The 23453-nt window shown below is 47.0% G+C and overlaps 1 protein-coding gene across 2 annotated transcripts in view; it reads right to left on the reverse strand.

Moving 5' to 3' along the window:
* Positions 1-2149: 2149 nt before the first annotated feature.
* PITX1 (paired like homeodomain 1) overlaps positions 2150-23453 on the reverse strand; it is a 43571-nt gene continuing 22267 nt past the window's right edge. The window contains exons 1-4 of one of the 2 annotated variants that reach the window (XM_035108022.3): positions 19378-19507; positions 18199-18348; positions 12918-13123; positions 2150-4118 (exon numbers count right to left, since the gene is read on the reverse strand). In XM_035108022.3, coding sequence (XP_034963913.2) covers positions 3585-4118; positions 12918-13123; positions 18199-18348; positions 19378-19432 — 945 coding nt within the window. In that variant the 5' untranslated portion in view covers positions 19433-19507 and the 3' untranslated portion in view covers positions 2150-3584. Of the gene's footprint in view, positions 4119-12917; positions 13124-18198; positions 18349-19377; positions 19508-23453 lie in introns of those variants that run through there. The other variant, XM_088661923.1, reaches the window with a different exon arrangement.

Raw genomic sequence — 23453 nt, forward strand, 5'->3', positions numbered from 1 at the left:
GGAAAATCTAGTTTTACCGTAGGATAGAATGTTCCATAAAGGGGGTTTCCTGATGTTCATGTTTACCTAACCTCACAGTTATAGTTGTAAATTTGACCTTCTTTGATGATTTGAAAGATTCTCCTCTACTTTTCAATTCACAACCCAATGCATTTACTAGGAAAGTCTAATTGTTTTCAAAAGGGCTTCAAAGTATTCTTAGGCTTGGGTTGTTAGTGGCTTTAAGTAACCCCTTTCCTAGCAATGCCATCAGCAAGTCTCAGTAGTGTTATCCTTCTCTGCATGGCTTTGATATGTAAAAATAAATGACGCTATAGAGATATATTGGGAGCTCCTCAAACCCTATTGAAGAAATCAGAATTATCATTACTGTTCCTGTGAATGTGTCACTTTATTCTCATCTTGGATAGATTTGGGATCTGTGCAGGAAAGCAAAAGACCTACCAGTACAGCCACCTTTGCATTTCATGGCTATTTGCCTGCCCCCCTCTCCAGTCCCATCACCCCTCTTTGAATTCATGTTGTGTACATCTCAAGCAACTAAAACTAATGCTTAAAAGGGGATTCTAGTCCATAAAAGGTTCTCTATGTCAGGACCCAGGTGGCGCTGTGGTAGGACCCAGGTGGCGCTGTGGTTAAACCATTGAGCCTAGGGCTTGCTGATCAGAAGGTCGGCGGTTCGAATCCCTGTGACGGGGTGAGCTCCCGTTGCTTGGTCCCAGCTCCTGCCAACCTAGCAGTTCGAAAGCACGTCAAAAATGCAAGTAGATAAATAGGAACCGCTACAGCGGGAAGGTAAACGGCGTTTCCATGTGCTGCTCTGGTTTGCCAGAAGCGGCTTTGTCATGCTGGCTACATGACCTGGAAGCTATACGCCGGCTCCCTCGGCCAATAACGCGAGATGAGCGTGCAACCCCAGAGTCGGTCACTACTGGATCTAATGGTCAGGGGTCCCTTTACCTTTATGTCAGGAAAGTGTGTTTAGGATTGCAGCCTAAGAGCAAGCCCCATTGAGCTCAAGTTCCACTCAGAACTTATTTCTGACAAGATTATTTTGTAATCATGGTTAAATATTTGCTTGAGTATTGCAGGCTTGCTTTCAGCTGTTTATATTGGGGGTGTCGGGGAATCCAGTTCTGTTCTTGGCCTAAAGTGGAGTATTAAAATCCTACTGTTGTACCGTGCTTTTTCTCCAGTATCTTTCTCCCCCATCAAGGTGTTGGAAGTCTATGGGGTATACACCAGGAGTATTGCAGTTAGGTTGGAAAAGGGAGTGTATCCTCCCCCTCAGAAAAGGTTCAAGAGAGGGATGGCTGCTTGTCCACAATCTTCTCACTTTTTTTCTGGAAAACTGGCCTTGGATTGTTTTAAAGATTTATTTGGCCAAAAAGGTTGACACAAAAAAATTGTTCACATCATTGGATGGCTTTATCAAAACTATGTTCAGCTCTTAATTAACCTGCTGACTGTCTCTACCCAAAACTGCAGGTTTCAGCCAGGAGCTCTGATGCTGGAGACATCTCTTTGGAAATTGTAGGGCTTACTTTCTATTAACAAGGAGGAAAAAAAAAGAAAAAAAAGCCCCAACCCTTTCCATTTTCCAGAAATGGAGGAGCAAAAAGCCCCTCTGCTCCTTTTCTTTCTCTTTCTACTTTCTCCCATGTACTTTCTCTGTACATGGGAAAGACCCTGATTTTAAGGGCAAGCCCCATCACTTCAACCAGGAAATCATCTATTGATTTCATTGTAGTTCACTTCAAAGTTAAGTGTACTGTATTTAATATTGTAGCACTGAGATCATAATCTTGGAAACAATATCACTGGAATCTATGCACTAAATATTAGGGGACTAATTCAATGGCTTTGAGGCAAATCCCACGCTGAAGGCCATGGGACTCAATTGCAAGTAAATGTTCAATGTCAAAGTTATAGTGATACTTGATCAATTTATGCACAGGCCACTCTTTCACTTGGTCTCACAGCATGTTTACATTTTTGGGCTCATTAATTATATAAGAAGACAAAGGAGGTAAAGCCCACCACTACCAGACTGCAGTACTGAATGTAATATTCAAAATATCCTCTGGGATATTTTCTTTAGATTAGAGGATCTAGACATTAATATAGCTAGAAAGGAAGACCAAAAGCATTTGAAGAGGTTTTTTATTATTATTATTCCCATGCTCTTAATTTTGGAAAAAAATCACAAAAACATAACTTATAAAACAATATATATACTGCATCCTCCACAACAGCATTATTGAAACATCCAGCGTAACGGTTACCACAGGTGGGAATACACTGGGAAAGAAGTACCTTGTGCATTTTATATTACGTTTCTTTGTCATCTACAGGTAATAAGTATTGACAGAAAGAAGCAACAAATATGTCTGCAGGAAAACTTCATATGCGTTTTTAATGCGTATTAATAGTTAAGATCATATTTATCATTTTCATAGTCATTTTAGTATTATCTACATTTACATCATAACACCTTTTTAAGATTTCTTGTTTGGGCTCCTTGCTTTTTGTTCAGAGCTGGAAAAGCAAGTCACTTTTTCAAACATTTCCCCCATCCACGAGATTACTATACTCCTTTCCTTTTAAGATGCAGTATCGACGTTTCAGGATAGTCCTTTTCCGTATTTTAAACATTTCTGTCCCTAGATTCTCTAGGAGAATTCTTTCTTAATTAAAAAAAGAGCCATTTAAATAAGGATGAACGATAATTTGATTATCAGGGGTAAGACTTTTGCAAAGGGGAAGGGTTGGGGAGGGGGTTCTGCAAAGTTCCTTTTTAAAGGGATGCGATTTAAAGAGGGATGTTGGGGGGGGGGGATACTGCCGTCTTGGGAGGGAATAAAACGAGAGAGAGGTAGGAACCTTTCCAGCCGCTTAGTGCTCGGCATGGCCGGCTCTCCATCGTTTTCAGCTAAAGAAACACATCCCCATCGAGAGTCACTCATGCACGTGGAAAGCAACGCCGCCCACCCGACGGCCAAGCGCAGGGAAAGGCGAAAAGATAAACAGAACCTCCCTGAAGTGGTTGACCCTTGTCAGGATGACATTTGCTCCGGTTGAGAGTTCCCATCTTTCCATTGACACGAAGCCCCGCCCCCTCTCGCCAGAGTCGCCGCCCCTTCTCCTGAAGCGGCCGGAAAAGCAAGCAAAACCCCGCCCCGGAAACCCCGCCCCTTCCTCCTCCCACCCTCTACCACAAAAAACCCCGCCCACGAGCCGCGCCTTTCTTCGCTGGCGCGGTTTCTCCCCCCCGCCCCCGCCCTCTCTCCTCCCCGCCGTATTTCTTCGAATAAAGTGGACTCTTAGAAGAGGAAGTCCTGTGCAAGTTCAAGTAAACACGCATACAAAACCCGCATCATCCAGAGGAGAACGAAATACATTGCAACTCATCCCCGTGTTTCAGGGCCGGGCTGGGGCGTCGTCTGAACCCCCGTCTCTCTCGCTCTCTCTCTCTCTCCTTTCCCGTCGTCGCCGCCCCGCCGCTGCCGCGCCCTTCCTCCTGCGGGGCTCCCTCGGGCCCCTTCGCGCAGCCGCCGCGGTCCCTGTGCGGAGGCGCCGGCCCGTCAGCTGTTGTACTGGCAGGCGTTGAGGGTGGAGCCGGGGCTCTGCAGGCCGCTGTAGCCGAAGTTCGAGTGCTGCTTGGACTTGAGCCTCAGGCTGGCCAAGCTGGAGTTGCAAGTGTCCCGGTAGACGCTGTAGGGCGATCCCGGCGGGCCGTAGGGGCAGGCGGGCGACGACATGGCCGTGTTGAGCGACGAGCCGCTCAGGTTGTTGAGGCCCGCGTTGGGCACGCCCGGCACGGCCGAGTGGCCCATGGACGACGGCATGCTCATGGAGGGCAGCGTGCTGGGCGCCGAGAACATGGACTGCGCCGACGAGAGCGGGCTCATGGAGTTGAAGAAGGTGAAGCTCTTGGACGAGAGCGGCGCCGGCGCCAGGCTCTTGGCGTGCCAGTAGTTGGACGGGTAGCCCGCGTACACCTCCTCGTAAGGCTGCATCAGGCCGCTGAACTGCGGCACGTAGCCGCTCTTGCACAGGTCCATCTGCTGGTTGCGCTCCCGCTTCCGCCACTTGGCGCGCCTGTTCTTGAACCACACCTGCAAGGGGCGGACAAAGCAGGGCCCGGGCTTAGCGAGGGGTGGCCAGTCTCCACCGACGGCGAAAACGCTGCTCGCCATTCCTCCCACCCACCCACCCACACTGGGGAAAGCGGTTTAGACTCGGGAGAGCATGAGACTCGTCATCTCAGGGTCGTGGGTTCGGGCCACAAGTTGGGCAAAATATTCCAGCGTGCCAGGAGTTGGACTCAGGGATGCCAACTTGAATAAATATTGGCGCGCGGGGGGGGGGGCAAGTCACACCCCACATAATTGATCATTGAGCCTGGATAGCTCAGTTGGTTATAGCGTGGGGCTGATAATGCCAAGGTTGCAACAGCTGCATAATCCTGCATTGGTCCCTAAGTTTACTATCTGCAAACGGGCGTTTAATGCTCACAACCAGCTCTATGATTCTATGATCACATGAAGTGGCGCGCACACGCCATTTGAATTGCAATACCCATAAACCTGGGGGAGGGCTCCCTCAAATATTTTATGGGGGGCAGAGGGCCCCTACAAGTTAGCTCCTGTGGTTGGACTAGATGACCCTGGGATCCCTTCCAGCTTCTGATTTCAATGGCCTTATTTCCCCTGCGCCCCCCCCCCACTTTATTACACGTCACCATTAAGCGGTACAGAAAATTATTAATAGTAATAATAATAATAATAATAATAATAATAGCATAGAGGGCTTCAAAGTTGGCTGCCAGCCCTGCTGCCCTACATTACGTCCCCCTGTGGCATCCGCCGCTACACGGTCGGAGCCTTTTTAATGGGAAGCGCTCAGCAGATGAAACGGAAGGACCCAAGAAGGGTAGTAGCATCAGATTCAAAGTCCGGCTATTCCGGGGATGGCCAGCTGATGGGTGCGCTTCAAGATGTCGTTGGCATCCACTTCCCATCATCCCTGGCCTTTGCTGATGCTGGCTGGGGCTGACGGGAGTAGACAATATCTGGAGGATACGACGTTAGCAATGTCGGAGCTAGTTGCGTACTGGCCAGCCCGATGCTTCCGGAAAGCATCTCCGCTTAACTGAAGCTCGACTAAGATGTCATTTAGTTAACAGCTAATATACTCTCTCTCCGTTGTGGCATCTTCATACCAGATTATGGAATCACTTGGTGGAATTTCTGGAGGCCTATTTTCTGAAAACTAGGAGTATTCTGCCAAATGCTTTGCAAGGGTGCAACATGGTTAAAAGTACAGTAATAGTTGCTTCTGAGCCATTTAGAAAGGAAAAAAGGGACAACCAAAGTAAAGGAAGAAACACTTCGAGCATGTTCAAAATTGCTTTTCTTTCTCTAAAAGAAGAGCTGTCAATGTTCAATAGATTTCTGATATTTCTTTCTCCTTTAACCCCCCAAATATGAAATAAATCTATGAGTTATTCTACAAGCTTATTGCACTCAAATACATTGCTCACCTGATCTAGCAATATAACCCTGGCACTAAAAATAGGTTTGGGGCCACCTTGTAAGGACAGCCTATATTAATTCTTAAGTTTATTGAAGTGGATATGGAAGCATGAAGTTTATTTAGTTTTAATGGTCTTTCATGTTTTAACTTTGTATGTTGCCTTGATGTTTTATGATTCGATAGTATTGAAACACTGTTTAGAAATTTAAAAAATGGATGGCAGAGGGTGACTGGAATGTTAAAAACATGCAGGATCAGCACATTAAACTGATTTTTTAAATTCTCCATTGTATATAGACACCTATGGGCACTGTATATAGACACCTCCATTGTATATAGACACCTACCACTCTCTCAGCCCAACTTATGCATTTGATAAAAGTAAGCTATTGCCTTTAAAAGATTGCACAACAATGTTAGCCTTTAAAACCTGTGGCCCTCCAGATGTTGCTGAATTACAGCTCCCATTATCTCTGACCATTGGCTATTCTGGCTGGGGCTGGTGGCATCCAGCAACATCTGGAGGGCCTTAGGAGTTCCCTGTCCTGGCTTTAAAAGCTGCCATGGTACTTTTGACCATCTTTTTGCTGTAAACTAGCATGATTGCTGGTCTGGATTTTTTTTTAAGCTGAACTGTCACTTGCAATATTTCCCATATTCATGCTGCTCCACTCCACTGGGAAAGCTGTTTGTGGATAATCTATTATGCCAGAGAGGCCATTCAGCCTCCCTTCGCCTCCACCCCCAGCCCTCCCAAAGGAACAACTGGAGTTGAAGTCAATTGAGTAGAGCCAGTAGAGTACAATTTGTTTCTAGGTCTCAGCTAGGGTCCAGTTCCTGTCTCTGGGGAGCAATTATCCTTAAAACTATGGCTGCAAGCCAGTTAAAGAACGTTGGCTTTAAGAGCGCTTTTAATTGATTAATCAGCAAATGAATTGAATATAAATAAATATGCTTATATTCTCAGTCTAGGTGCCTTTCTGGGGATACTGAAGAAAACATGTTGTCCATCTATTTGTGCCCAGTCTGAACTCATGCCAGATTCTAGACTTCCCTTATCTAGTTTTCCTGCTTTCCTTTAAAAAGCCCTGGAGAAAGTTGTCCTAGGAAGAACACACCTCCTCAGAAATGAATTCTGTATCTGCCACCCCTCTCCCAAGCATTATATATTTGAGGCTCCATGCAATAAGACATGTAAGCTGTTTTTGTCCTTGATGTTTTTGTCCTTGCATAAATCCCTTCCTGCAGACTGCTGCTTTGGACGGGCATCCGATTTCTCTCCTCTTGATGATCTCCAAAATTTCAAACCCTCACTTCCTTTCTCTGCAGAGAATTAATGTCCCTTGACCATACTCTTGTTGTGATCAGGCCCTGGTTATGGCGGCTGGTCTGCTTTGTCCAATGCTAACGCTTTTAACAAAAAACACACCCAAAACACCCTCCTTACAGATCATAAAAAGTGGGACTGGGCAAGTAGGTTTAAGGTAAACACAGAGCCAACCACCCCCTACATCCTTCGCCTTTCAATGGATGCAGCATCTGCCTTTGCGTTTAATATTCAGAATTTACAGCTTTGCTGCTGGAGAGCAAAAGGAGGCTAGTTGCTCCTGGGGTTTAATGTAAAAAACGGTGAAAGAGGAGGGGTGAGGGATCTGATGCAGATTTGTGGAAAGTGCATCTTTGGGAAAAGCTTTGAGTTCCCTTTCATAAAAATCCAGGGCTCAGAGAACAGGAAAAGACACCCAACTCATAACCTGAAGCAGGACACAGCCGGATCTAGTTTAGCCTCCTGTTAAGAGACGGCCGATCTAATGGGGAGGTTTGTCTTCCACGTGGTTTCTGCTACAGGTTAAAATATCTTCCCTTGGTGGAAAATATCGGCCTCTGGAACTGACTGTGTTACTGGTGGGTTGTGTGGTCTTTGTACAGGTCCTGGCTAAGGAGAGTCAGGGAAACCAAGCAGATGTGAGAGGACATCACATCCACCTGGCCTCTTAGAAAGTGAGCTCTTCCAACAGAACCCATTTTTCCTTAAGTAAGGTCCTTCCAAAAAGTGGAATGGCTGCTGTGTCATTCAAGGGGGCCTTTCAGACTCAGCCATCTACTTCAAAATTATGCATGTAGCTGATGCTCACCAGTGTCTGAGTTTAGGGGCAACAAACTCGAATGCTACATTGAGAACAGGAAGGCAAATTGTGAAGGGAAAGGGACCAGGGAGGAGGAAGGATCCGGTGTAAATATAAAAGAGGAAACGAAGAAAGGCGACACACTCAAAACCTGTAATTCATTTTTCAGAAGGTGCTTCCAGACAGGAATTTCCTGAAAATGAGGCTAATAGTTTTAATGATGGCTTCTAGACGTTTTAAAGGAAGGTCCTCTTAGCAAATTAAGGGTGGGTTGGCAAAACTGAGTTTTAAGGCTGCTTCTAAATATATATGCATTATCTGCAGAAGGCTGAAGGAGGAGGATAATTGCAATGAATGGGAATGAATTCCCCGAATTCTTCCTCACCAAATGTTCAGCTTGCCCACACGTCTATTATTATTTATTGATTTGTCTACCTCTTACTTGCCAAAGTGGCTTCAATCTAAGCTGTTTACAAGTATAAACGCAATCACAAAATTTACTTGGGAGGAAACCTGATTTTTCTGGCTGCCCCCGAAAGGTTAAAAGCGGCATCTGCAAGCTACGCTTTTATTGGTTTGTTTTGCCCAGGTCTCAGTGATTTAAGTAGGCCAAAGTGGGATTTCCAAAAACGGCCTTTCATTTAGATTTGGACAGAAGTAAGGACGGGGCGATTCCAGCCGAATGAAGCCCTACAAACGGGGCTAGTTCCTAGAATTTGAAGCTACAGTCTTACATCTCGCTTTGGGGGAAATAGAACCCGTGGGGAGTGACACCTTGGCAAGAATTTAGCAAGTGATCCTCAGATGATCCACTTCGGCTGGATCGCGCCAAAACTAGTCTAAACGCATCCTTGCAAAAATGCAGCATATTCCCCGATCCTGCCCATGCTTTGTTTTGGACACACGTCCCATTGACCTCAGGCCTCGGGGTTACTGCTTAAATTTCCTTTACTGCAAAAACGACCCATAGCTTTTTTCTTTTTCTTTTTGCTTGTCACAAGGGCTGCCATTTCCTGCGCAGTTCCCGGGGAATAAGCCGGGGTTCACTTTTGAGGAGACAGAGCTGGCCTAATTGCATTAAATATCAAACCTTAAATAAATATCAAACCTCTGCGGATTTCCCAGTTCTAATAGCCCGATCCCTAAGCCGGTTAAGTGCCCGTTTATTTATTTTTTATTTTGCTTTGAAAATAAATTAGCGGGGCTTCCTTTGCAAGTGCCGCTTGGGGACAAAATATCAGCCTAACAGGGCGATTTAAGCAGACTGAGGAGGTGGCTGAGATCCCTTGCAGGCGTGACTTGAGAGTCACACTGGATTTGGTGTGATTTACCCCCGAGTAAAAGTGCATCGGATCCGGCTTCACCGCGGTTTCAAAAACCCCAAGACTCCAAGCTGACCTCCAGCAAAACAAGCCTTTCCCTTAACGTTTTTCCGTGCTGAGTTTACACATATACCGGTACTCCCTGGTCGCTTCTCCTGCCCCATTGCGGTATACAATACACTTTAGGCTGGTCGCCAGCTGGAGCCCATGATGACGCGGTTTTAAGAGGATGCAAGGCAGAACCATTGAACTGAATGGACATCTTGACATTCGCTTCCGCCCACTGTAGTTATGTCGCAAACTATCCTCAGCGGGGATTAAACGCACCCGCAGCTCTGGCGCTAGGAGGATTCATTCTCCTTACAGTGTAAGGAAGTATCCTGGGCTCATAAATGGGGTGGTGGGGGGGGGTGGAAGATGAGAAACAGAGAGAGAAAAGAGGGTGGAGAGAGAACCTCCAAAAAAGTCCAATAAACTAAAAATCCAAAGTTAAAAACAAGCAAAGAGAAAGTCTAATAAAATACTAATCCTCTCCCTACGGCATGATATTTTTTTCCTGCCAGTTGGGGCAGGAAAACGTTAAAAACAAACAAACAAACAGCCTCTCCAGTTGTAGGCAATAGAGGCGTAAGAGATCAGCTCTGTACGGATTTAGGACTATAATGATTTGTTGACGGGAGCCCAATGCAACTGGCCCTGGTAGCTGAGTTTACTCTGCGGATCCTGTCCGTGCTGCGCTAGCGATTCCTACCTACGCACAGACTTGGAAGTCGCGGATCCTTTGATTTCAACGAAATCTATTGAAGCTAAAGTGTGCTTTGGGGTGTGTTAGAGCTACAAGTTAGGAAATATATTAATAATCAATATAGCCTCTCCTGCCACCCTCAATATTCCCACATCCACAAGGCCCAGTCCATATAAAGTCAACACCAATGGGATTGTTACTCCGATCCTGAACACTGAATTTGTAGTTTCTTTAATTCCAGGGGAACTTAGCGTTTTAGGGCCACGCGCTTGAAATGAACTCTCACCGAAAGCGGGTTGGGCACAGTCAGGGAGACGGAGCCATCCGCTTAAAAAACCAATTTTGTGAATCAGGCTGTTGGCGTTCAAACAATATGTACACGAATATAAGGAAGGGGTGGCCAAAACAAAGCGAAACACAACAAACCAAACCGCACAGGAAATGGGGCCTTTTATATATGGTTCCCTGCTGGTTTTTAGGGATTTTGCACAGCTCTCTCTAACACACACAGAGCAATCTCAGCGCAACATATCAAATAACATTTCATTTCACCGGGATTTACTTTCACGCAGTGGGCACGATCCAGCAACAAACCCTACCTATGTTTAATTTAGAAGTCCGACTGAGCGCTAGGTAATTCACCCTCGCGGATTATGTTTCCTGGGGAGAGTTAAGCAGGTACTTGGCTAGGCCGCTGAATTCAATGTGACCTTCCAGGCCAAAGCAGGGCGTAGTTGCTTGGAATTAAGTCTCAGTGAGCTCAGGTGAACCTGAATCCACAGAAATGCACCTTTCTGAAGTGCTTATTTTGGGGTGGATCGTGTCCAGTGTTCTCCTCCAGGGCAATCCAGCGCAAGCCTCTTAATTTATTTTAAATCTCCGAGTTCTGCAGTAATTTAAGTACAGCGCGCAAACGCCACGTTCTGCCCAGCCAGCACCATTCACAATGCCCAGCACGTGCAAACGAGCGCGGCCCCTGCCTTCTCCTACATTAGCTAAAGGCGCGGTGTGATCGCTCCCCTACGTAGAATGCGTAGACGCCAGAATGTGGGCCGGCGCTATAAAGAGGGCTAAAGAAACGAGGCATTTCAGAGGGTGTCTGTCTACTATTCTTTCCCGCCTCTGGTTTGTTTAAATATGCTTAGAGCTGAAACTTAGAGCTGAAGTGCAGGGTTCTGTCCTGGACGTGTCTCGCGGTCTCACTGCAGTCTAGCATCTAAGGAAATGCGCCAAGGAAACGTCGCGCAAGCGAAGTACCACCCAATGAGAGCGGCCGGGACCAAGACTCCCCTGGGGGGGGGGAACCCACAAGTTCCTCAATTCTAGATCAGACGGCACAATGGTTTTTGTTTTGTTTTGAAAGATCCCTTCCTGGCCCCATGAAAAAGAGCGCATTCATAAAGGCTTTCTACCCGGATGCCTGGGCTCCCTCTCTCTCTCCCCCAGCAATCGCCCGAAGAGAAAATAGATTTCCTGCTTGGTATTAAATGGCTGCATTTAATTAATCCAGGAGAGAACAGTAAATTCTGAAAGATGGCTCTCCTGGCTAAGACCCGCTTTTCCCATGCTACGGAAAAGGACAATGATCTGGGGCAGGGTTTTGTCTCTCTTACTCCCTCTCTTTATAAAGATTATTATTTGTTTACGGCCCAATCCGGGGCATGTTTACTCGGTTGAGCTTGCTCCTTAACGTTCGTAGGATTGCGCCTTCAGCAGTGTAATGGAGCAGTGATTTTGTTTTAAATAAAGCCTCGCCCGCGTTTCTGGAGGCCTGTCTCCCTAGCGGCTTTAAAGGGCCATCGACGTGCCAGGATGGGCGCATTTCCACTGCCACTTTCTCCACCCCTGGGCCCGGTAGGCCCCAGACGCCCCGGAAGGGCTTGGGGCTGATTAGATCCTGCACTCTGCGTATCCTGATTTTATGCGAAAAATCACCTCCGATGCTCCTCCAGGGAACTGGCTTCAGCCCTGTGGTCGCGGCCCGAACTCCCTCCCGGGATTTCCCTCCGCCGGGAGCCCGACGCGCCAAGTTTGTTGCGCGTGGATTCTTTGGTCCTCAGGCGCCCAAGTGAGGCCCGATTCCTCACCTCGTTTACTCAGAAGTGCGCTATGTACGTTTTCACTGGGTTTTGCTCCCCAAATCGCAGCCTCCCCGACTCCCAGAACAACCCTTGGGGTATAGGGTGGTTCCTCAGATTTCCTAAAGCAGGCTTGTAGTTGGAGCTTAGCCGAGTCCACTCAGAAGTAAATCCCGTTTGGTTTCTTACTCCCGAGTAAAGCTGAGGCCACTTTCGTGCGAGCCCGTTCCTCGGGAGTAAGCAGCGAGGCACGCGTCTACGTAAGCAGGGCGAGGAATGAGTTGCGCGGCTCCTACACGATATTCGACGGGGACTTTCTCCTCCATGCAACCCAACTCTATGCACGTTTATTCTGAAGCAAGTCTCGCTGTCCTCGGCGGGACTTCCTTCCGAGCAAGTGGGAATATAGGGCTGCAATAATTACTTTGGTTGAGGAGGTGGCAAGCACAGAACTGATCAGGCCCAGCTCAGCCTTGTTTTCCTGCATGGAATTATGCGTTTTGCTGCCTTCAGTAAAGCAAATTCTCCCATTACTGAAATACTGTCTCTTTTTTCACTACGAAGGAGCTAATTCTAATTACATACTATAGGACTTCCCTCCTCTTTCTGCAGATATTCCTAGCATAAAGTGAAATCGACCAGAGATAGCTTAGGATCTGTAAAAACAAAACACCCTTGGACAGTCCCACCTCCGCCAGATCCCCCGGTTCTCTTCCTCACCTTCCAACAACGGGCGCTTCCTCTTAACCGCCTCCTGCCCCAATCGCTCCCTTTCCTCGGATTTCATCTGGGACTCCTCTATTTGGTAGACCGGTGTCTAAATAAGGCTCAAGGCTGCGCTCCTCTCCGCACAGGCACACCTACCCGGGAGAAGAAGGCCGCGCAACCTCTGGAACAAACTTACTTGGAAGTCCGTCCCCTGGGACACGCACATGGGGGCTTACTTCCGAGTAAAGCTGTTTCTCGACCTGGGAGGCGAGGGCCCAGGAGAGTTGGCGATGGGCTTTTACGGGCTGCCTCGGAGTTGTCTTCAGGCAAGCCTGGGAAGTGGCTGGGTTGGTTAACCCTGGGAGGCGGGCGCCCGAGGAGAGAGCTAAGCATGGCTCACCCTGACTCGGGGCTCCGTGAGGTTGGTCCACACCGCGATCTCCTCCCTCATGCTCATGTCCGGGTATCGGTTCCTCTGGAAAGTGGCCTCCAGCTCCTGCAGCTGCTGGCTGGTGAAGTGCGTCCTTTGCCGCCTCTGCTTCTTCTTCTTCGCCGGGTCATCCACGTTCCCGTCGTCGCTTTTCTGCACGCCGCTTCGCTCCTTTTCTGCAAAGGCAAAGGGCCGGGCATAAGGAGGCGAAATAAAGAATTACAATTAGAAAGCGGGTGTGTGTGTGCAGAAATGTCCAAACTGCTTCTCCTAACTCCCTAGCCCAAGTCAAAGCCATCGAACTCTCCTTCAGAAAGAAATCTGAATGAGGTCTGGATTTGTAGCCCAAATCTTCCTCAAATGCATATTTGCACTAGCACAGCAGCGAGAGCTCCTGGACTGGAACCATCGCGTCTGTTTTAGAAAGCCTCATCAAACACAACCCAGAACCGAGGACTTTCCATTACAAAAGCAAAGGCCAATCAAACCCGGATCCTGACCTAGTCTTCCTTTTACGCAAATGACAACAGCTTTTTTTTGTTTTGTTTTTATAATGGACTTTAAGAGATTCAAGACGGGGAAAACATTTCTTAAAAAGGCGTGGGAAACCTTTACAAGTCATTTCTTTTAAAAAGTCTCTAAAAACAATGAAGAATTCACATCGATTTGTTGTTGTTGTTTTTGGATATTTTCCCAGCAGGCACCAGGACACAAAATATACTCCCCACAAGGGGAACGTTTGAATTTACTTAACCCGAAAACGAAGCCTTTCACACAACTGGGTTAAACTTCTACTTTGGGCATTTGGATTCTGACAGTCAAATGATTTTTCAGTTAGGTAAAATTTAGAACCCTTTCCCCCCCCATGGTTCCTTAAATAAAGTAAAACAACAACAGCAAAAACAAAATACATTTGATCCCACCTACACTATTCGAAAATGGAAATTATTTGAATTATTTTCAGTTTCGAAGTGCAAGATATGTGCACGTGTACACACAAGTTAAGGCAAAACATAATACCTGGTACAAGCTTCTATTGGCACATTACATCAAGACCGGGGCTTCAGTCTAGGACTCTCTGAAGTCACTGAAGGAAGACTTCGAGGGCAAGAGCTCCACTGACTTCAACGGGCAAAATTCAATCACATTCTGAACTCTGCCTCTGACATCCATAGGACTTTCAAGGTGTCATAGGTATGCGCCCTGGAGTGCAAGTATTCTCGCCTTCAATTGACTCGCTTCCGAGTAAATATGCACAGGATCGTGCTGCCTGGGCAGTGATTAAATATATTGCCTTTTGCTTGTTCGATGTCTCCATATTTTTATTCCTGCTTAATAATATTAGTATATCTACTTAAATTATACAACGTTCATTTTATAGCAATACATTCTAGAATGGGGCGAGCGGCGGCGGCAATATCTATGGCTTCTTACTTCTTTAAAAGCAATATAAGAGGAAATACCTAGACAGGTCAATTTGATTTCAGTGAATTTTGTGGTTCACCGGCACTATGGTGCTAACATATTAATGTAGAAGAAACATATTTCAGACCGGCAAACTTTTTCTATCATGCAGCACGATGCTGTACATGTTTACTCAAGAGAAAATCCCAGAGTCCAATTGGGACTTGTTCCCAAGGGGTTGCCTCCTGTGGTGATGCTTTGAGAGCACTAATCATTTCGCCTTAACTGAAGCTATTCAGCTTGCAATCCCTGGCAGCAAATATTAACCACTGAACCTAGCGGCACTTTCTTCCGAGTAGAAACGTTTAGGGTTGGGTTACCAGTGGTCTGTTTTTCTGCATCGATATATTCGTTCATTATTGCAGAGTCACTCCAATTTTACGGGCTTGCAAAACGGTTTTTAAACTCATATTTTACGAAGCATTTTATCAATAGCAATAGACACGTGTGTTAACCGATGCTGATGCGTTGCGCGTGTCTATCGTAGTATGCAAACAGGAGTCCATATGCAAATATTTTCAGGTGGGATTATGTGTACTCCACACATAATCGACTATGCAAACGAAGCAAATATTATGAAAACCACCCATTTTACTCCACAACGCTTTTTTAAAAAGCAACATTCTCCAGATCATTGCAATAAGTTTTAAAACAAAGGGACTATGAATCTCAGCCATAGGCCGTTGTGTGTGTATGTGCAGAATGAGAGCGATTTTGTTCTCACGTACATAAAACTTTGCTTTCTTATTTTTACAGGCTGGTGTCTAACAACATTATTTGAAGTCCCAGTTCTATGGCATTGACTTAGGATCGTCACCTTCTAATTTCTCTGTGTATTGAAACGCAAAAATTGCAATTGATTCCGTGCATAAATATATGTACAACACATCAGTGTTTATGTAATTATCAAACCAAATCAAACCATAGCACAGGATCCATCAAACAGCAAGCTCTTTTCTTCCATTGATTTCAAAAGTGAGATTAAAGCATACACTTTAACCAGTGGGATGTGGGAGGCTACAGAATCTCGCCCCCCACACTTTGTTTGGATCGGGAACTATGTGCCACTCTATAGAGCGAGAAGAATTTCGTGTGCTCCTATCAGTGTGTGTAAGGCACGCACACCACCCATACAAACACGCGCACGCATACACCTCAATGACTCACGCAAACAAGAGTGAATGCGCTTTCATTCGCATCTGGAATGTTTCCTAAATCTAAGGTTTAGTACTGAATTAATTTCCTTGAAATGTATTTGGGAAACGTCGTTTTATGTATCGGGCAGTGGGGATCTGAAAATCCTAAATAAACGAGCTCTACTTCTGCAAAAAAAACCAAAAACAAAAAACCCCCCTCAATTCCCTTTAAGTCACCGATTAATGCCAATCCCCCGCTCTGGCTGTGCTTAAAATGACCCCACCGTTCATCTGGGAACTCTGAAAGCAAAGAGGCGAGTTCAAACGGTTACACGGTTCAAACCCCAAAGTAGTAAATGACCTTATTGGAGCCTGTGATAGCCCTCTTTCCAGTAAGCGGTTTGCAAAGCAAACAAGGCCTGGAACGCACTCGCCTCGTTAAAAGTTTCCTTGGTGGTGTCCAAGCCAGAAACCCATCGCAACCCAGATCCCACCCACTCTAGCTCCATCTAGGCTCCTCCAGTTCGCCATCCCTGGAAAGAGGGTCCGGCTGGCCAGCAGCACAGGGAGAAGATTTCACTTTGGGACGCCTCCTCGAACTGGCAGAGCACAGGAGAGCTGCCTCTGAGAAATATATATGTATATATATTACTATATATACATATAAATTATATACATATAAATCTTTGGAACCGCCATCCATCAAGGCGATTGAGATCTTGGCCTTTGATTTATCCCTCTTGCCCGTTTCATTGCAGGAAAAAAAAAGGGGGGGGGGTCTGCCTTCTCCAACGGGCCTCTGATACAGTTTCAAATCATAACACACATTAGGCTTAATTGGTCTTAGCACATTTTTCCACTTAGAAGAAGTGAGAGGTACTTTGTGCCTTGGCGTGGACTAGCGCGGGCCCTGCTCGCTGAAACGCTTTGGGATTTATGAGCCACAGTTTAGGGGGACAACGACCACTTTCCCACTGCTCCCTCTCCCCGCACCAAGACACATCGACCTTTCAGCATAGGCCCGGCCGCTTTCAAGCTGTCTTTGGGAAAGGGAAAGGAAAAATGAGGTTTATTTATTCCGTGACTTTGCTTAAGGCGCCTCCTTTGCTCCGGAGCTGCTAAAACCGAAGCTCCCTATTATTTTAAGACCTCGTCAAAGCGCCCAGAATCATCGATTTCCGTGGGAAAATCTAGAGGCAATAATGACCATTCCCAGCCCTGTTTTTTGACTGCTTTTGTTACACAAATTAGGTTTGTTACGGAGCTTACGCAGTGTATATACATTCTCGGTATATCTATATTGTGTAGATGGCTGCGTGTGTGTCTTAAAGATCCATATGCCGAAAGTAACAACTGTCTATGCAAAGGAAAACGCACCAGGGTGTGTGCGTGTGTTCGAGAGTTATAAAAAGATACTTAAATTTAAATGAAGCCAATATATATTTTGCCCGGGGAAAAGAGGCTGCGATCCTGTGCACACTTACACAGAAAGACGTGTGACACAATGAGACTTGATCGCAAGTAGATATGTATAAAATCGTGCTGCTGCAAGTCTCAAAGGTTTCTGTAGACCTCCCTTCCAAGAATGCACGCAGTATCCCGGCCATAACCTCTTCCTGTGCTCTTTTAAGCTTCCAGCCCTCCCCCATTCACTTCCAGGTTACAATCTGTCATCGAGGCCTCTAATCGTGGTTTAAGTTTCCCGGGATCTTAACCACAGAGCTCTCGAAATTAAATGGCAAGGCAAGGAATAGGGTCGTATGTACCGACTTGAGGGACAAGGCCTGGGTGTCTGTGACTCTGTTTTGTGTTGAAATAAAAGATAACCTTTTCAGCGGAGGGGCCTTATTATATGCGGGACATCCGCCAAAATTGAAACAGGCAGACAGTTTGGAGGGGGGAGAAAAAGAAATCCGAAAGTCTCCTTAAAATAACTTGAAGCATTAACTTTAATTATACTACGCACGTTTACCTGCGAGTATCAGTATAAGCATCTACACACACACACACATACAGAGAGAGAGAGAGAAAGAGAGAGAGAGAACCACACACCCGTCCCCTTATTTTGGCGTCTTCTAAAAATGATTTTTCCCTTTATAAAGTTATATTGTAACATAACCCAAGTTTTACATGATAGGCAGCCTATGGAATAATATAGATTCTGAATGTCTGGATTTCTCAGTCTTTCTCTCGTCTACTCCTACCCTTCACCCCCTCCTGATTTTTGATGGGTGCTCACCCATTTTGACATGTTGTACAGTTTCCAGGATGGAAAACAAACCCAGCGGAGCCGACATGTTTTCAGAAACGTTCTACAAAAACCGCAATCGGAATGGCAGCTCTCAAATAAATTTATAGCACATAAATTTATGTGCGTGTGCATATATATATGTGCATGCAACGCCAATGTTTCGCTTGGATGTGGAGAGCAATATACGACTATATGCTAGAAAAGCGTTTTAATCCCTCCGCGCCTCTTTCCCTTTCGGTGATTAACATAGTTCAAGTGCATTCGCCTACAGTATTTGGTTAAAAGACAAAAGTCATCCGGTGTATCTTCCCTCGGTAAGGAAAGCAGGCATTTGCCCTCTTTTCTTACGTGACGCAAACAACCCCAAGAACGACGCCACTCGAAGGACGTCAGCCCTTACCTGGGACTTCGGTGTCGGACGATTCGCTGGCGGAATTCTCGATCGCTTCCCTGGCCTCGGACGATCTCTGCAAATGGAAGCTGGAAGCCATGTCGTGGGGCGCCTGGGGAGCTCTCAAGCCGTCGGGAACCCTTTCCAAATTCATCCCACCTTTAAAAGAATCCATAGCAAGAAGAAGAAGACTCAGTTGTGCCCGGCTGTGCCTTCGGGGAGGCGCGCGCGCTGCTTTCCCAAGACGGGGCGAGGGTTATTCCACAGCGGTTGCAAAAGGAGAAGTCTGCTTTTTTGCTTTGCTCTGATTTTGACGGGTTAAATCCACTCGGCTCCGGGCTGGGCTTGGCTCGCTGCGGGACAGGCGGCGCCAAGCCTCGACGGGCTCTGGCTGCATAAGCGGGGCAGTGGTAGCAGCCCCCCGCGCCAGCCAGCCCCTTTGATGGAGAGCAGGGGGGCCAAGCGCAGTAGCAGCAGCAGAGCGCAGTGGCGCGAGGTGGCCGCTGGCGAGCGAGGGAGCTCCGAGTGCGCTGCCCGCGCCCGTAGGTCTGTAAGCTGTCTCGTAGCTCCTCCCTCTGCCGAGGTTCGAAACCTCCCCGTCCCTCCTCGCGCTGAGATGCCTTCCCTTCCACGCTGGGTCGGCCTCAAGGGAGCTGCCTGCGAGCCGGCGGCCCAGGCGAGCGCTCTCGGGGGCTGGCGGCGGGGCGCATTTCTTAAAGAGACCGCGCCGAGAAGGAGCGCTCTCGTCTCTCTCCCGGGTGGCTTGGAGCTGCTCTCGCTCTCTTGCCTCGCCTCCCCTCGCTTAGCTTTAAAAGAACCGAGGCCCCGGAGCAGCCTGGAGCCAATCAGGTGGCTCCTCTTGCCTCTCCATCAGCGCCTGCCTCCTGCCAGGATTTATGGCGCAAGGCAAGGTCCAATTCCAGCCAAAGGGGACCTTCTGGCATTGACATCACCGGAGAGGGGGGAGGAGGAGGAGAGGGGCTGGGGAAAGGTAGATCGCCCCCACCCCACCCCCGCCAGTCTCAAGGAGGTTTTCAAGGGGGCTTTTAACCACATCCTATTGGAATCCACAAAACCTGCCCCCCCCCACTTCAGTGGCATCATACGGCGCCCACTGTTCGGTTGCCAGTGCGCATGCTCCACTTAAAGGGGCTTAGTTCCTTCCTAAGAACTCCCGTCCCAATTTACCTGTAAACGAAGCTGGTTCGAGACGGAGAGGCTGAGCCGCCAGTAAACTGGTCATAGGATCGGCTTGTGAGGCTTTTTGGGGAGGCGAGGGCGGGGATGGGATAGTCCCACCAAATTCATCCTTAAGGCTTCCGTCCCCAAGCTTGGGAGTGAGCCCTACTGAAGACAAAAGGGTTTGCTGCTGAGCAAACCAGCACAGGATTGCTGATTTAAAAAAAGTGGGGGCATGGGATGAGCTCCCAGCACCATTTCGATGCTCACGTGTGAATTTGCTCGGGATTACCATGTCTCACCTTCCCAATAGAACTTTCTGTGCCGATAGGATTGCTCAAGCCTAAACGGCTTTTAGGCACAGAACATAAACCGAAAACCAGCCGGGGGTGTGTAGTTCTTTCGGATTAAATCGCGTTGTGCAAAACGGGTGTGCTATTGCTTAGGGCTCCTGTAAGGTCAAGGGGGGAGGGGGGGGGAAGCACGAGAACGAATTCAGCCGAGTTGCACTGGTTTCAGATAGGGTGGTGGCATGGTGTTCTAACTTCTTATAGGGGTTCGGAGGTCTCTCCGCGCCCCTCCATAAATTTAAGAGCGACGGAGAACATATTTCACCCCTGGATATAAATCCCCATAGAATAATCCAGATACAGTGATACTCAATAGATTTTAAAGAAAAAGCAAATTCAAGTATTCATTAGGACCCCCACCCCTTTTGCAGAATAAAGCACCCCAGCCAAACACTCTCTCTGGGACTGCTATAATTATGGCGTGGAAAGGTTGAACATAAGAAAGTTCTCAGTTTGTTACATATTATCCTTAAATACATCAGTGAAAGAACTTGCCTAGCTTCCTGCAAACTGGCGACCGGGGAGCGCAGTCGGGAAATAATTTGTTTTCATGGGGCAAGAAAGGCAACGCCTTTTCCCCCTGGCCATTTCTGGAGCCTTTGGGCTGAAGGTATAGTATAAGAAGCCATGGCCCAGTCCCCCAGCCAGCATTGCCATGGGGCTGAATAAGAATCTGCCCAATTGTTATTCTTGAAGGCCAGTCGGAGATTTCCTTAATGCGGGAGGTGGATTTATTTGGTTTAAAAGAGAGGCTTTCCTGGCGGTCGTCCTCTTCCACCGAGCGCGCAGCTTCGGGACGGACGCACATGGAGCGGTGAGGGAGGAAGGGGACACCCGCCTAGCCAGCCAGATCAGCCGAATCAACCCTGGCGATCAATGGGGTGACAGATGTCGCAGCCAGATCGCCCTCACATCTAGGCAAAAACAGTTATTACTCAGAGGCTTTTTGACATTGAACTGCAAAAAGAAGATGCCTCGCTTCCTAAGAACTACAGGTGTCTAAAATCTTGGCCTAATCTGGCAGCTGCCCCGTACCTATCCAATATTATCTATGAATCTTATAGATGGGCCTTTTCCAGAGCCCGATTTGATGCGATGCCTTCAGCTGTCTTACACGGCAAATTCTTGCGTATACCAATGGAAGAGCGCCTCTGTCCATGCATGTCCTACAAGGTGGAATCTATTATTCACATTCTTCTACTCTGTGAATTCTATAATGAAGAATGATCACGACTCATTTTACCCCTATTATTCACACCCTTGCAATATTATCTGGAATTCCCCCCCCCAAAAAAAAACGTTACGCAAATTCCTTCTGGAAGACTCTTTGAGCTCAGTATCCTACGCTGTGGCCAAATTCTGCACCTTAGCTATTAAAAAACGTAAATCTCTTTTATTGAATAACATATTATAACAATTTGTCCTGCCCTCCGATGATGATATTGCGGCTACAGTTCTTAGTTAAATTTCTTATTCTTTTATGGTGTTTTATTCCGCTGGACCTGTATTTTAAGTATTGTATATTGACTGTTAAAACCCCATATCAGTTGCTTTTATTGTTCATGTAGAGAATTATGCAGAATTTCTGGTTTAATATGCTGGCTGTTTGCCGTAATAAACATTGACTTGACTTGACTTGCTTTTCTGGTGGGATCCTACCAACACCTGCTTGGGTAAGATGCGGTGCTCCAGTGGCTGAACTGAGTGATGGACTAATTTCTGAGACCCTTTGGTCTCTTTAAAAAGTAGAGCCTTTGGGGAGTTTTCCCTCGTGAGCCGAAAACAGTACCGCTTGAGGATGCAGCCTTTGCATTCCGTGGGAATGTCACCCCGACCTTCCCGTGGTATTTGGATCGCAGCCCACGTGTACTGAAATTCTCGTTCTTCAAGTCAACCGGGAGGCCTATTAGGGATTGCCACAACGTGCGAGGCTCTCATTCCATGCAACTTCGAGAGGACTACTTGGGAAACTGGTTGTGGATTACAGTTTGGAATAATAATCCCTTTTGCTCTTGTGGTTTAAAACTCGCCTCTCGGTTGTTTTAAAACTAGCCTCCTAATCTCGCCTCATTTTGGAGCCCAGTGCCACTTTGGGGGCAGGTTGGATGATGGTGGGAAGGTCGTGGCTGCCACGTGTGTGCGCATGCGTATACATTTTGATGACTCCCTAATGAGTTGTTTACAGATCTGTCGACCACCCTGAATTCACACACACATCTCAGCCCGAGAAGGCAACTTCTGAATCCGACTGCAAGTCCACCGAATATTTCAAATCGGGGAGAGGCTCTTCCTATTCCTACTCCTTGAAATCTCTTCTCCAAACTGGGCTCAAGGGTAGAATATAAAGCCTGGCTCTCCCTCCTCCCACTCAATACTAAAAAAGAGACAACGCCACTTTCAGATCCTCTGGCAACCAGTGTTGAAATGTTTCTCTCCAGGAGCCCGGCTTGGTAGATCAGTTGTGGATTGATGGCTACCTAGACCTAGTTATAATATCATTTGCACGTGTACCATTACTAAAGGTATCAGCGGATAGCAATAAACCAGTCGATAACTCTAATAGAATCTACCATTATATTTATACGTCCTTTAGTTGGCTATATATATATATATATAACTCTTAGTGTTGGTGCATATTAAATTCCACCTTCACCTAGGAAGGGCTCTTGCACAAACCTGGGACTGAGGCATGTAGGCCTGGGGATAGATTCCGCGTCTATACACTGGAGAGTGCTCAGGATCAGAATCTTCCCCCATCCCCTATCACTCTGTCTTGTCTCTCACCTACGCTAAACAATAAATGCAGGCTATAATGTTATTTAGCCCTCTTCTTCTTTATGACTTGTCTGTTGCGGACAGAACATGTATTTTTTGGGATAGGAATGCCGAGTGTGGATGTTAAAGAAAGAAATCTCATCACAAAGAGATCAGCTCAGAAGCTGGATCCTTCCCTGTGTCCTGTTTAAGGAAGCCTCCTCCCCGCCCCCATTGTGGAGCATCCCAAATCCCTCCTGTAACCCTGAAAAAAGGAACACCGGGAGTGCTTCAGTGATGCCAACTTTACCATTTGCAAGCCTAAACACAATTCCTTGGAGACTATTCCACTTGAAAGTAATCAGGAGGCCTTGTTCCAAATAGAAGTTTTTTTGGGTCGAGAAGGCCACTCCTTGCAAGATCTTGCTTGCTTGGCAGGGCTGATGAAACTGTGGTCCTCCAGATGTTGCTTGATTTACAATTCCCATCATGCCTGACCATTGGCTGCCTGGGATGCTGATGGGAGTTGGAGTTTCGCACGATTCTGGAGGGTCACAGGCTCCCTTCATCCCTTGTCTAAGCCGAGTGCCTAAAGGACTGGCCTCCTATGTTGATAGGACGGTCTCCCCAACAGACTGTAATCAGAGACAAACCTCTCTCTCTCTCTCTCTGTGTGTGTGTGTGTGTGTGTGTTTTAAAGGGCTGTGTGGGTTACATAGAATCACGGACAACTATCTAAAGCAGGAGTGGGGAACTGCCCGCGTCACCCCATGCCACTGTCATACCGGGTAGGGTTGTTGGGAACTATAGTTCAACAATACCCGAAGGTTCCCGGTTCCGTCCCCCCTTGAGCTAAAAGGTGTCTTCGTTTCCCAGCTGCCAGGTTCAAAACAGGTTCGATTCGGCCCAAAATACTTCCAGAGAGAAGAAGAAATCTGTGGTTAATCTTCATGCTCCATATTCCAGGGAAATGTCACTGGA

Source organism: Zootoca vivipara, chromosome 2, assembly GCF_965207765.1.
Source record: "Zootoca vivipara chromosome 2, rZooViv2.hap1.1, whole genome shotgun sequence".
NCBI classification, from domain to species: Eukaryota; Metazoa; Chordata; class Lepidosauria; order Squamata; family Lacertidae; genus Zootoca; species Zootoca vivipara.